The sequence below is a fragment of the Epinephelus lanceolatus genome, chromosome 23 (assembly GCF_041903045.1).
Source record: "Epinephelus lanceolatus isolate andai-2023 chromosome 23, ASM4190304v1, whole genome shotgun sequence".
NCBI lineage: Eukaryota > Metazoa > Chordata > Actinopteri > Perciformes > Serranidae > Epinephelus > Epinephelus lanceolatus.
In genome coordinates, this window is record NC_135756.1 from 27,855,001 (window position 1) to 27,869,115 (window position 14,115).

The following is a 14,115-nucleotide window of genomic DNA, read 5'->3' on the forward strand; positions in this document are numbered from 1 at the left end:
ATAAATGGTTGAAATAGTTGGCTAAAAGAAATGGATAAAAGGTGAAATAGCTAAAAGTAGCCTAATGGATAAAATGGGAAATACCTAGCTTAAAGTAATGTATTTAATGGTTGATATAGTTAGCTAAAAGTAATGGATAAAAGATGAAATAGCTAAAAGTAATGGATAAAAGGTGAAAAAGCTAAAAGTAATAGATACAGGGTGAAAAGGTTAGCTAAAAGTAATGGATAAAAGGTCAAATAGCTAGCTCAAAGAAATAGATATAAGGTGAAATAGTTAGCTAAAATTAATGAATAAAAGTTGAAATAGTTAGCCAAAAAAAATGGATGAAGGGTTAAATAGCTGGCTAAACGTAATGTATAAATGATTCTATTAACTAAAAATAATGGATAAAAGGTGAAACAGCTAAAAAGAAATGGATAAAGGGTTAAATAGCCGGCTAAACGTAATGTATAAATGATTCTATTAACTAAAAGTAATGAATAAATGGTTGAAATAATAGTTTAATAATAGTTTGCTAAGAGTATATAATAGACATAAACATCCAGCTTTCATCATTCCAAGATGTAGTCTTGACCTAACCTAAACATTCAGTGATTCAGTTTTTATAATTACACTTTCTATTAAAGACATTTTGAAATAAAATCAAAGGCACACTTTTGGAACATGCCCTTACTTCCTCCAGGGCTGTCTGACAACAAATGTGAATTCGCAATGACTGCCACCTCCATTCAAAATTTAGCCTCCACTAGGGCAAAAACTGTGGCTGCCAAAGGGTGGGGCAAAATTGGTCAACCCACCAACCAACCAACTGATAGAGAGGGCTATAGCTGTTAGTCACAGCCAAATAAAACAGGGAACCACTGGTGTAGAGAACACAGAGTATGAATCTTTTCTTGGATTCCTCCCGGCTCCCTGTTGTGTGCTAAATAAGAAACCATCTGAACAGATGCCAGTGTTTTTAATATTGAGCACTCAGTTTTCATGGTTGGTAGTTAGGACTTCAAACAGCCCTCTTGTCTGATATAACCTAACAAGCTCCATTTTTCTGGCAGGCTCATCCTTTTGTTCTGCTTAACCACTGGACACTTTTCTTTGCTTCCTTCCTTTCAACATAATTGATTGTTAATGATTTTGTTGAGCACTCCACTTCCCACAGCTCCCAAAACATACTTTGTGTTTAATCTTACAGGGAACATTCTGTATTCATCAAAAGACTGTACTGTGTCTCAGTTTGTTAGTGTTTAAAGCATAATGTGAGATCCTTATGTTGGGTTATTTTTGCGTCCATGTTTGTTGTTCAGTGGTCATTGCTGTGGTGTTTCTGCATTCAGTCAAAACGGGCAAGGAGTCTTAATCACTGCTGAGGTGGTGCTCGCTTTTCATTCATTCTAGCTAACACTACTCATTTAAAGAACCACATATAAAGGCCCTAAAATGTGATTCACACTTGCATTTTTCCACATTTTGACATTTTTGGCTTGTCAAAAGTCATAGTAGGAAAAGCACAGGTGTTTCTAATAACATTAATGATGACTCTCTTCAGTTCATGTGTCCCAGTAGGTCAGGCCAGTGTTACAGTGAGCCAGGGTGCACAATGCCAGGACCCTGAAATAGAAGCAGCTAAATTGAATTCAGCCAACTTTACTATTAAAACCTTGACTTCTGCAGCACTAGCTACATTTAAACTGTCAAATTTGGATATTTGGAGCCACAAAACATTTTATGGAATAGCTTTCATTTTGTGGTGTGATATGATGACCTTTTTTTAACCAAGTAAAAGAAATGAAACTTAATTTCTTAGAGTAATTTTTCTTGCTTACCAAGATGAAGAAAATACAAAACAAAAGCAATAATAATAAAACATATGCATAAACATACACCTACATATACACATGAACACATACATATATGTATGCATACACATATCTGCAAATACACACACACACACACACGCACAGAAAAACTCAACGAGGGGCAATAATGACAATAAATAAGTAAAATTAAATGGTAAAGCAATAGAAGTCCATCAGTTCTTAAGGAAAGCCAGTCTGTAGAAGCTTTGAGATGAGATTAAAAACGTTAACAGAGTAAGCTGATCTGATGCACAGTGGGAGGTTGTTCCAGAGCAGAGGAGCCAGTGCTGCAAAGGCTCCATCACACTTTGTCTCTAATCTGAACTCTGGAACAGTCAGAAGACTCATACTAGAAGATCTGAGGGATCTGTTCACTATGGTGTGAGAAGCTCAGTTATTTACGCCAGTGCCAGATCATTTAGAGCCTTGTATGTGATTAAAAGCACTTCAAAGTGAATTCTTAAAGAGACTGGAAACCAATGCAGTGAAGCCAAAATCAGCGTGATGCGTGAGGATTGTTTTGTTTAAAGTCTAGCTGATGAATTTTAATTTGTAGCTGATGTGTTGCTCTATTGTCTAGGCAGATGAACAAGGCATTACAGCAATCAAGGTGGGAAAATATAAGAGCATGTATAATTTTCTTTGTGTTATTGAAGTGATCTAATTTTGAAGATGTTCCTCAGTTGATCCAGGGATCGGCAGTTCTCTGGGCCAAAATGTCTTGTTGATGCCAGAGGTCAGAGGAGAGAATGGCCAGACTGGTTCAAGATGATAGAAAGGCAACAGTAACTCAAATAACCACTTGTTACAACCAAGGTATGCAGAAGACCATGTCTGAACGAACAACACGTCGAACCTTGAAGCAGATGGGCCACAGCAGCAGAGGATCACACCAGGTGCCCCTCCTGTCAGCTAACAACAGGAAACTGAGGCTACAATTCACATGTGCTCACCTAAATTGGACAATAAAAGATTGGAAAAACGTTGCCTGGTCTGACGAGTCTTGATTTCTGCTGTGACATTCAGATGGTAGGGTCAGAATCTGGCGTAAACAACATGCAAGCATGGATCCATCCTGCCTTGTATCAACAGTTCAGGCTGGTGGTGGTGGTGTAATGGTATGGGGGATATTTTCTTGGCACACTTTGGGCCCCTTAGTACAAACTGAACATTGTTTAAACGCCACAGCCTACCTGAGTATTGTTGCTGACAGCGTTCATCCCTTTATGACCACAGTGTACCCATCTTCTGATGGCTACTTCCAGTAGGATGACGCACCAAAGCTCACAAAGCTCAAATTATCTCAAACTGGTTTCTTGAACATGACAATGAGTTCACTGTACTCCAATGGCCTCCACACGCACCAGATCTCAATCCAATAGAGCACCTTTGGGATGTGGTGGAATGGGAGATTTGCATCATGAATGTGCAGCCAACAACTGTGTGATGCTGTCATGTCAATATGGACTAAATCTCTAAGGGAATGTTTTCAGCACCTTGTTGAATCTATGCCACAAAGAATTAAGGCAGTTCTGAAGGCAAAAGGGGTCCAACCTGGTACTAGCAAGGTGTTCCTTATGAAGTGGTTGGTGTGTGTGTATACATATATATAGTCTTGTTCACATAACAACGTGGAAGAAGTTGAATACAGTTATTGGCCTCTCCACCACCTGTTGCTGTATTTCTTTGCACTGTAAACACCACTAGAGGGATAAATCCGCTCTGCTCCGTAATACTCGGCGGCTTCAGTAGGGGGCGCCAGTCGCACCAGCTCTCAGCCAGACCGCGAGACATGTGGCTGAGACTTTCTGAAAGCTACGCTCCGTTTTTTAGCCCAAAACAATTCCCGGATCGTGTGATTCGTCAGCATTTCATAGCAGGAGTTTGGACATTAAAAACAGTTCACTAGGTGCAACCCAGCTGCAACAGCACGTAAAGGTGAGTAACGACACTTGCCGCTAGCTAACTAGAGCTAACTGGAGCGAAATGCTAGCAAGCTAAAAGCGACGTAAGCAGGTGCTGTTGTTCAAAGCAGCTAGATAGCCTTCAGCTACGCTCGCTTGCTGCTAGCCAGCTAGCTAGTTAGCTAACTTGTGACCTTCAGTGCAATCATCGTGGCTAATATTAGAAACTATTTAGCCATGTTTGCTGCCGTGCTAACAACAATCAGCTAGCCCATGGGTAGCTGTGTTTTTAGCTAGCTTTAGCTGTGTGGCTAACCAACAACAATGCTGTTGTCATCGTCGTGTTGGCACTGGTTGAACAAGTTGGTGCTAATTTTATGTCTCCAGGAGCCAGGCCGTGCGGGCTCATAACAGTAGCGAGCTTTCACAAGTATCAGCCCGCCTGCTCGACTCCTCAGTCACACCAATCACGCATGTTAACATAAGGATTTAATCTAACGGTAGGCTAACTCTTGGTCGAGGCTTACATCCGGTGGTGTTAAATGGATAAATTAAATGACAGTTTGAGCACAAGGCTAGTGACTAATGGCCGGTGTTGACTTGGTTTATTTTAAGTGTTTAGGACTGAAACCTTATTTAGGGGTTTCTCCCCCATATCGAGGCTCTGATCTGAGTCTGTTGAATAGGTTTCACTTTAGACTAATTTCAGAATGGTTTAATGAAAGTTGTGAAAGTGAAAACTGTTTCTGGATCAAATCAGTATCAGCTTGAAATCAAAGGTACAGACTTCCTGCTCACTGTTAGCCAGCTAAAAAAAGATCTATGGTCTGCTGGATCTAGATTTGTTCACAATGACTCTGTAAATAACAGCACATCAGGATTCTGCACGTTAAAACATGAAAAATACAAATTAAATATTACTCATACACAGACACCTGATCACAAATCTGGTCAGTAGCTGTCTGTATTAGTTTTAGGGCACTGATAGTCTGTTTTTCTGTCGGTGTTGCCCAACAAGGAGGATGAGTCAGACTCTCAAATAGTAATTCAGAAATATATACAGTAATTTAGACTAACAAGCTAAGTGTGAAGACAATTACAGTGATCACATTTTGGAAAAATGTGTGCTATATAGGTCTGTCAACATGAGCCAGAAATTATATTCAAATATTCCTTCTAAAACACATACACAAGCTGAAATAATTTTTAATATCTGTTAGATGTTTGATGAATGTGTTGACGATATCAACATGATTATATGAAGTTGGTGGAGATTGTTTTAGAAAACAAAGCCTACAAAAAGACGCACACCATCTAGGCATCGGCCTAACGTTACATTCAGGTGTATTCATGTATAATAAATTGTGAATTTGATCTCGTATTTGCTACTGATGTGACTCGTCATGTTCTCTGTGATCTCTACGTCTGTTATAGTTTGTTGTAATTGGTTGGTAGTGAGACTGGCAGCATAGCCTTAGTTGCTGCTAGCTGCACATTCAAATGACCACTAACCAATAGAAGACTGCACAATTGTGGCAATGTCTTGGGCTGTATTGCAGCACTGCTTTCATGCCTATAGGGAAAACACTGGTCTCTCTTCAACCTTATAACGTTATCTTTACTATAAACAATCTCCGTCAGCATCACAAACTTGTTGGTCAAAACACAAACAGCCTAAGCTAGCCAGTCACAGCTGATGTGGGATTTCGGTTAGGGCTGCAGCTAACAATAATTTTCATTGTCGACTAACCTGTCGATTATTTCTTTGATTAGTCGACTAATCATTTTATCGAAAAATGTGTTAAAATGTTGAAAAATGTCGGTCTGTCTCACCCAAACCCCAAAATTATGTCATCTAATGTCTTGTTTCGTACTCACACCAAAGGGTTTTAGTTCACCGTCATGGGAGAGTGTGTGCAGTAGGGATGGGCAAACGATCAAAATTCATTATTCGATCATCAAAAAAATTAACGATCAGTTATCGATTAATTGATAAGCGAGTATTTCAAAAGAGAGAAAACAAAAGAGTGCAGTGCAGACTGTTGCCGCAAGAGAGCGCAGCTGCCCCAGTTTTGAGCTTCAACCCCCCAGGCCAAAGAGGAAGAATGGCGTGCGTGCGCAGTTCACCCCTGGGTGTTTATAACCGTTGCCAGCCAGAGTTACAGGCTTCAGTTTTCAGCAAAACCTCCGTCTTTCAATGGCGTAGTGTTTTCAGAGGCGTCAAGGGAAGCTGCCGAGGCTTTAGAGAGCGATGAGAGCCTCCGTCTGTTTCTGATTTTTTGCCTGGCATAGGTCTGGCGGGGGTCTCGTAGGCCCGTCGAACCGCCGGCTCGCCGGACCTATGCCAGGCATTGTAGGGGAAACACTGCGACTATCGATCAAAATTATTTGTGATGGATCAAAAGCCTTAACAATCAATCATCGATAATTGAAAATTGATGCCCATCCCTAGTGTGAAGCTGCCAATATTTGAACATAAAAAGCTGCAATAGGAGTATTTTAGGGCACGTTTATAGTACTTTTCTATGAAAAATGACTCAAACCAATTAGTCGACTACTAAAATAGTCACCGATTATTTTGTTAGTCGATTAGTCATCGATGAGTCGACTAATCGTGGCGGCCCTAATTTCAGTCTTCCCACGTTTTTTAGGAGACGACAACAGCTATATCTACTGCATAGCTACAGTGGCTTTGTGCCTCGGCACAGTGGCTACGGACTGGTGACAAATTGATAGGCAGGGTTTCCATGGTCATGGGAAAATCTGGAAAAGTCAAAGACTTTCACCGTCTCATTTTCCAGGCCTGGAAAAGTCATGGAATACATAAAAATGATTGAAAATGTTGGAAAAGCCATTGGATTTTGTTGCGTATAATGAAATAAATTTTCACAGTAATCTTCCGTGAATAACTCTCCATGTAACATAACAGCGGATGCGGATGTAGTCCATTTCCTGTAGGCTAGCTGTTGTGTAAAGTAGCTGTAATATGCATCAATGCTTGACATTTTGTTTTCCATCATAGACATTTCTTTATTTTCTTCCCGCTCTCCGTCGCTTCTTCCATGTGTGCAACTAGCTGGAATTACGCTTGAATGATTTGAATCTTACATATTTGAATAACGCAAGGCAAGAGGGGCAAGAAAATTTTTGTGACAGTTTGATTGTACGTGTTTCCATACCGATGCCCCAATACTACTTTTAAATGTTACTACATTTTCTAAGATGTAAGAATTGACATTGGCAGTTTAGGGCGATCAGTTGTCACTTGGAGCTCCAGTGCGTACTTTTGTTTCATTTTTACTGCTTTGCTCTGAAAGTAGAGCATGGTTGTTCGAAGGTATGGCGCATTCTTCTTTTCGAACAAATTAACCAACGGGCCAACCATACTGTCGGCTCTCAGACCTCCACTCTGGGAGTTCTGCTGCTCTGTGTCTGCAGGCCAATTCAGACGGTTTCTGAAGTGTGATCTGAACGCTCTAGATAACAGAAGACTTAAAACGAAACCAAAGTGGCACTTGGATAGACCATGTATAATTGCGCCCCCTTTATTCTCAGTGTACTCCACAGTTCTGTTCATGTTACATGTTGTGAATGGTCATGGAAATTTTACTGTGGGTCATTGAAAAGTCATAGAAATTTTGTCCATGAAAATGTATGGGAATCCTGATAGAAAAATGATCATAAAGTGTCTTGTTAAGATGTTGGGCCATCACGTTCTGGCGGAACAGCTTCAGTGTGCCTTTGCGTTGATTTTACAACTCTCTGGAACACCACTCTTCTAAGAGATATTCCCTCATTTGGTGCTTTGATGATGGGGGTGGAGAGCGCTGTGTAACACGTCAGTCCAAAATCACATATATAGTCGGGTTGAGATCTGGTGACTGCGAAGGCCTAAACAAGCACATAATTCACATAATTTTTATGCTCATCAAACCATTCAGTGATCTCTCATACCCTATATATAGTGGGGCATTTTCATCCTGGAAGAGACCACTCCTTCTAAAGGGACACATGGACCCAGGCTATGCAAGCAAAATGTCCCCCCACTGCATAACAGAGCCACATGGTCTGGTCTTTTCACCCCAGGATCAAGCATTAAGGCCTGTCCTGTTCTGTCAGTGTATGCCACACATGCAGTTGCCCCCTTGTGAATATGTTGAAGGATGACTCATCTGACCATATCTTTTTTTTCTGCCTATAGTTTTTGCGCCACTGAACTCTTCATCTTTTTAATAAGGGGTTTATGCACTGCAGCATATCGCACCAATGCACGAGCATCACTGTCATCACGTACGCTGTTGACCACAATTACCGACTCTATTTAGACTTGTCTCTCCCTTGGATCTAGAGCAGACAGCACTCACTGCTCCCACTGAAACACCAGCCAGTTGTCTTTGTGACTGAAGCTGCTGTCATCCGTGCCCCAACAATGAACCCTCTTCTGAAGTTACTTAGATCTTTCCCTCTTGCAGTCTTGATGCAAAATCAGAAACAGCTGGGCCTGCTCAGCATTTTTACACATGCCACAGAGCATGACTGGGTGTTGATTCTTAATTGTACCATGCAGTACAGCGGCATTCGTTACGTTTTTCCACTCATTTAATCAGGGTTTTCCCTGCCAGTTGTCACCCGGGTGGTTTTCGTAAGCTCTAACTCAGGACTAAAAATCCAGTGTGTATAGGAAACATACTGACAGTGTGAAGCTGTAATTTCAACATCCATCAAGAGAGAGTGGCTGTGTTGAAATGAGTCATGGGTAGACTCATACACTGAGTTAATAATGGCTTTTCAGCATATACAACAACACAACAGTTTGGTGCCCCATGACAGGATAAAGGTTGTTTATAAAGCCTTTATATCCTGACAAGACAACGTGAAAATTGTCAAAATGACAAATATTAGGTACCGAATATTTAATCTAACATTATGTGTTAGTCCCAAAACATTAATGTACAGTGTGTCTCACAGTAATTTTCACTAAAACATTTTTACCTACACCAAAAAAAACAAACTTACTGCACCATTTGGCATATTTGCCCTTTGTTCTCTGCACTTCTGGCATGGCTGTAGCCAGATCCAAACCCCCCCGAGTCCTTTATTTTGAAACCGAGTCCGATACCGAGTCTGATCGGATACTTTGCAAAGCATTAAGAAAAAAAAAAAGAATACATCCAGATTGTCCCACAAGGTTTGTTTTTTATTTAAATAGCATCCAGAAAGCTTATCGGTGGTTCAGCAGCACAAAATATAAGCCAAGTCAATATCTTCTTCTTGTCTTCAACAAACAAAATAGGCCTATATCTTTATACGTTGGAAAGCGGAGGCAACAGTGAACAACATAGATGAAAAACCTGGCCATTTTTGTTGTTTTGATTCCTCTGATCTTTTATTTCCGATTTTGTAAAAAATAATGTGATCGGCGTCGATACCTGGTCCGAGGATCGGGACAATCCGATATCTGGATCGAATATTGGCCCCGATATCATCAAAATAGATGGATCGGGTATCAGAAAATGCAGCCCATACCTGCTGCGATCCTTTCCCTTTAAATCTATTGCTACGTGAGCTACGCTTGATTCATTTTATCCAAGGAAAGAACTGTGTATTCAACAGTGCCTGATGCCTCTAGTCTTTTCTGTTCTACATGTAAAGGTATATAGCTTTTTTAGGTCAGTCATGGTATCGGATCAGTATCGGGTATCGGCTGATACTCAAAGCCACAGCATCGGGATTGGTATCGAAACTGAAAAAGCTGGATCGTTGCATCTCTATCACAGACGAGAAACTCACCTGACGCTGTGGCATATTGTTGTTCTTTTACCATTTAATTCTGTCATATCCTGTGGCTGAAAATCTCAGATCTCTCTCTTTGGTTGTCTTATAGGAGCTTTGTGATTGGAGATGAAACAGCCAGTCAGATCAGTTCTTCAATCTTGGTTGGTTTTGTGGCAAATTGTAAAACTAGGATGAGTGAGTGTGCGGGCAAAGTTGAGTGTGCACAGAGAGGAGAGGTTGAGAGAGACACAATGTGAGCAGTGGTCTAGCAGCACACTGAGCAAGAGTTTGTGAGAGGGCATATGAGTAAACTGAGTGAGAGGGGTTATTATGGCACATTGATAGGGATAATGGCACATGCAGTTCCTTTATTGAGCACAGAATAAGGAGTTTGTTTGTGTATGATTTCTTTTAAAAATATTATTTATGTGCTTGCATAGTATTTTTTCTGCGCTCCCCATCTTCCATTGCTTGCTCAGGAATGAGGCATAAATATAACGCCATAGATTTGTAGAAACTCAGTCGGATGGCCTGGGAACTAGACAGTCTGTGAGCTTGTGTTTTATTTGCTCTGGCAGACATGCCTGGTCCCCCTCATGTCCAGACAGATTCAGCCGGCCTCACACCGGTCAGGCCAATCACAACACTATCTAATATTGGATGTTTTTGTGATGATGACTGATGCCTCTGTGCTTTACTCAAATTATGTGACGTCATTTTTGGTGACACACATCCTTGCGGCAGGGACACGACATGTGCATGAACTGAGCTTCGTCAAGAGAAGCGCCATTGAGGCATTTTCGAAAACAACCAAGATGGCTGCAGCTTTATGTTAGGGGTGTGATGGTACACAAAAATCACGGTTCGGTTTTTTTCGGTACAGTAATGAAAAAAATAGACAACTACAGGGCTCGACAGTGCGAGCGTTTCACTCACATTTGCGACTAAAAATAGGTGTGTGCGAACTGTAAAAAATATTTAGGGGCACATGTGCGCATAAAAAAAATCAGCCGAAGCAGCCTATATTTTTGTCAATAAAAAAATATGATAATCTAACTGCAAATGTTGGAGGAACTCCAGCCGCCTTCCCTCTTCCCTGTGTGACACGGTTATGGGCGGTTTTCCAAGCCACTGTCGGCACAATGAATATAAGTCCAGTGTTTCCGCTACATTCATTTAGCAGCGGCGTGTCGCCGCTGCTGCTCCTTCAAAACATTTTTGCAAATGCACCACCACTCTGAGACATCTGTGCACTTGCACAGCGCAGCAGCCAGTATAGTGAGGAGAGCAGCGGTGAGGGGAGTGGGGGAAGGCTCCTATTTAGGGATGCACCGAATATATTCAGCCGAATATATTTTTATTTATTATAAAAAACACATTCGGTATTCGGTGGAATAAGTGAAAAGCAAGGCCGAATAATAGCGGCGTGTTTTGATAACGCAATCAAACAGCGTGCGGTGACAGACAGAGTAAAATGTCGGCAGTGTTGAACCCGGTTCAACCCGGTTGTGGGTTGAACGGGGGTCACAGACACGGACAGGAATACGTATTCCTGTCAAATACGGCGGTGCATTATAACGGCTTACCGGCAAAGAAGTCCGGGTCCAGGTGAATAACTTGTTGTCATGACTGCCCAAAAGTACCTGAACAGCTGAGCCATGGGGGCACACAGTATGTGGCGTATCAGAGGAGAAACTTTAGGGACTGTTCGTTACTTATGAAGGGACTTGTCAGGGGAGGAGGGTGGCTGGTTGATTTTTATATTATTTATTTATTTTATTTCAGTCCCCCCTATGTTAATCACTTATTGATGCTGTTTTTGAAGTATGAATAAGTCAATAAGTATTTTATTCCATTGAAATATCATTGATGTATTATAGAAAAGTGATTTATCTTTTTATAAATGACAAAAGGCACATCTGCCTCATTTTCGCTGTGGTATCCTGATACTACTCAGAACCATGATATTTTCACTGGTATTGTACTGTGGGTCCCAATTGAGGGACGTCCCTAAAGCTCTTTCTTTTTAAACGACGACGATATCGTAGTTTGCACCAGATTGCTTTTTCTAGTCGTGCTGGTTAACGTTCAAACTCGGGTGGTGTCGCTTTAGATGCATTAGCATGTTAGATGGGTTTCCAAGTACATACCCGACCGCTGTTCTGCAGTGTCGGCACACTGCTTTTGTGTTGTCAACTTGTTTATTTCCATCTTCGTATTTTACCCTGAAACCAAAGTGTTCCCAAACGGAGGACTTAAGGTTTGCGGGTGGGTCTTCAGGTTCGTCAGGCTCACTTGCCATGTTGTCAAAATGCGAGAATGCGCTGCACAAAGTGAAAGCGGAGATTTACGGTCGGACTCGGTCCGTCACTCAATTATGTCCGTTGGGGAACTAGATATTTTAAATGGTTCGGCTCGCAAAAATGGAATTAAAATAAAACAAAATAAAATAAAATAATATCCTGTGCCCAGTAATTCGGTACAGGGTCGTGCCGAACCAAAAGTCGCGTACCAAACGGTTCGACACAAATACATGTACCGTTACGGCTCTACTTTATGTGGAAGAACTGTTTTCAAATTCTAATGGCAGAAACAGCAATACTCGTTTGTTCCCAGACACATTGATGCAACAACATCACACCTCATCTCTTTTCTCTTGTGTCTTGTTGATGTTATAAAGAGATTTGATTGGTTGGTTTCCCTGTGGGCCAAACAAAGTGTATGGACATAGTGTATTTAATCAACTACTCCTCTCCTTTGCATTAATCTCACCTTCATCTTCATTTACTCTGCTCCTCTGTGTTGTAGTGGTGATCAGGACAGCCCGGGGCGGACATGACTGGAGCTGGAAGTGGTGAGACTTTACACAGTACAGTGATGATTTAGGTCAAATGTTCAGATGCATGTTACATGAACTGTATGACCCATCAGTCATAGAGTATCCATGCATCTCCACATTGAAAAACCTTAATCTTAGTGCAGCTTTTTTTCCCCTGTTCATACTAAGTAGAAAATATCAGATCTGAATCATAAAATTTTAAAAAACATGTATGTGTGTGTGTCTAGGCGGCCAGGGCCCACCGGATGGGACGGATGCTGAGGAGGCGGAGAGATGTCCTATCTGCCTTGGCGTCCTGGCTGGAGGCGAGCTCGCCATGCCTGACAGCTGCTGCCACGTCTTCTGCCTCAGATGTCTCCTCACGTGGGCAGAGGTGACACTCAATGCTACTATATTTGTGACAATATAGTTGTGAAATAGTGATATCAGCAGTAGTGAATTGGTGTTTGGCCAATTTGGACTTAAGAGCACAATCTAAATGAGTGTGAAAAAACAAAACTGTTTGTTAGAGCTAGTGTAGGCGGCTTACAAAATGGGTGAAATGCTGAATTTCTACAGATTGACACAACAAATTGAAGTTGTATGCAGGGTGCAAAATTCACTTTTTTTCTGCCAGCCAAATAGTTAGTAAATGTTCAAATTTACCAGCCACTCATTAGATTACCATTGTTCTTTTAGCTGGTGAGCAAATCTACCAGCAACTTGCATATTTAAGCTGCATTTGGCCAGTGGATGGTATTAATTTTGTACCCTTTTTGTATTTTAATCCAGTAGATTTTTTAGCTGATATTGGCCTAGTGCAGAAAAACATGATTAAAATAAGGGATGTCCTGATCCAATTTGAAAGATAAGTATCGGCGTTGATCAAGACATTTATTAGCTGATGGGGATCCACTGCATTTAGCTATATAGAGCCTGGTCTGATCCTTTATTTTATGTCAACTGTCACTCAGGTGCTTTTTCTAGTGAAGCTTTCATACAAAGCAACGTGGAGTGCAACTGTCCCCAACTCTCCACTGTCTGTCTGTCTGTAACAGCCCCTGCTCCATAAACGACAGCAAAATGCAGTATGAGACTGTTTATTTATCTTATTTACCTAATTTATGTACACTCGTATCATTTTTCAGTGTGATAGTCTTTTGCTTGTTTTTCACCTATGGTGCACCATGATCACTGTGGATACTGTACTTAGGGCTGAGCAATATAACAACTATGTACCGATATACAGTACAGGCCAAAAGTTTGGACACACCTTCTCATTCAATGCGTTTTCTTTATTTTCATGACTATGACTACTACATTGTAGATTCTCACTGAAGGCATCAAAACTATGAATGAACACATGTGGAGTTATGTACTTAACAAAAAAAGGTGAAATAACTGAAAACATGTTTTATATTCTAGTTTCTTCAAAATAGCCACCCTTTGCTCTGATTACTGCTTTGCACACTCTTGGCATTCTCTCCATGAGCTTCAAGAGGTAGTCACCTGAAATGGTTTTCCAACAGTCTTGAAGGAGTTCCCAGAGGTGTTTAGCACTTGTTGGCCCCTTTGCCTTCACTCTGCGGTCCAGCTCACCCCAAACCATCTCGATTGGGTTCAGGTCCGGTGACTGTGGAGGCCAGGTCATCTGCCGCAGCACTCCATCACTCTCCTTCTTGGTCAAATAGCCCTTACACAGCCTGGAGGTGTGTTTGGGGTCATTGTCCTGTTGAAAAATAAATGATGGTCCAACTAAAGG

The 14,115-nt window shown here is 41.2% G+C and overlaps 1 protein-coding gene across 1 annotated transcript in view; it reads left to right on the top strand.

Annotated features, from left to right (window-relative positions):
• The first annotated feature begins 3,611 nt into the window (after window positions 1-3,611).
• The window catches only part of scaf11 (SR-related CTD-associated factor 11), a 29,485-nt gene continuing 18,981 nt past the window's right edge, over window positions 3,612-14,115 (top strand). Inside the window, exons 1-3 of the mRNA XM_033614897.2 lie at window positions 3,612-3,794; window positions 12,344-12,389; window positions 12,602-12,747. Of these exons, the coding sequence (XP_033470788.2) occupies window positions 12,371-12,389; window positions 12,602-12,747 (165 nt within the window). The 5' untranslated portion in view covers window positions 3,612-3,794; window positions 12,344-12,370. The remainder of the gene's footprint in view (window positions 3,795-12,343; window positions 12,390-12,601; window positions 12,748-14,115) is intronic.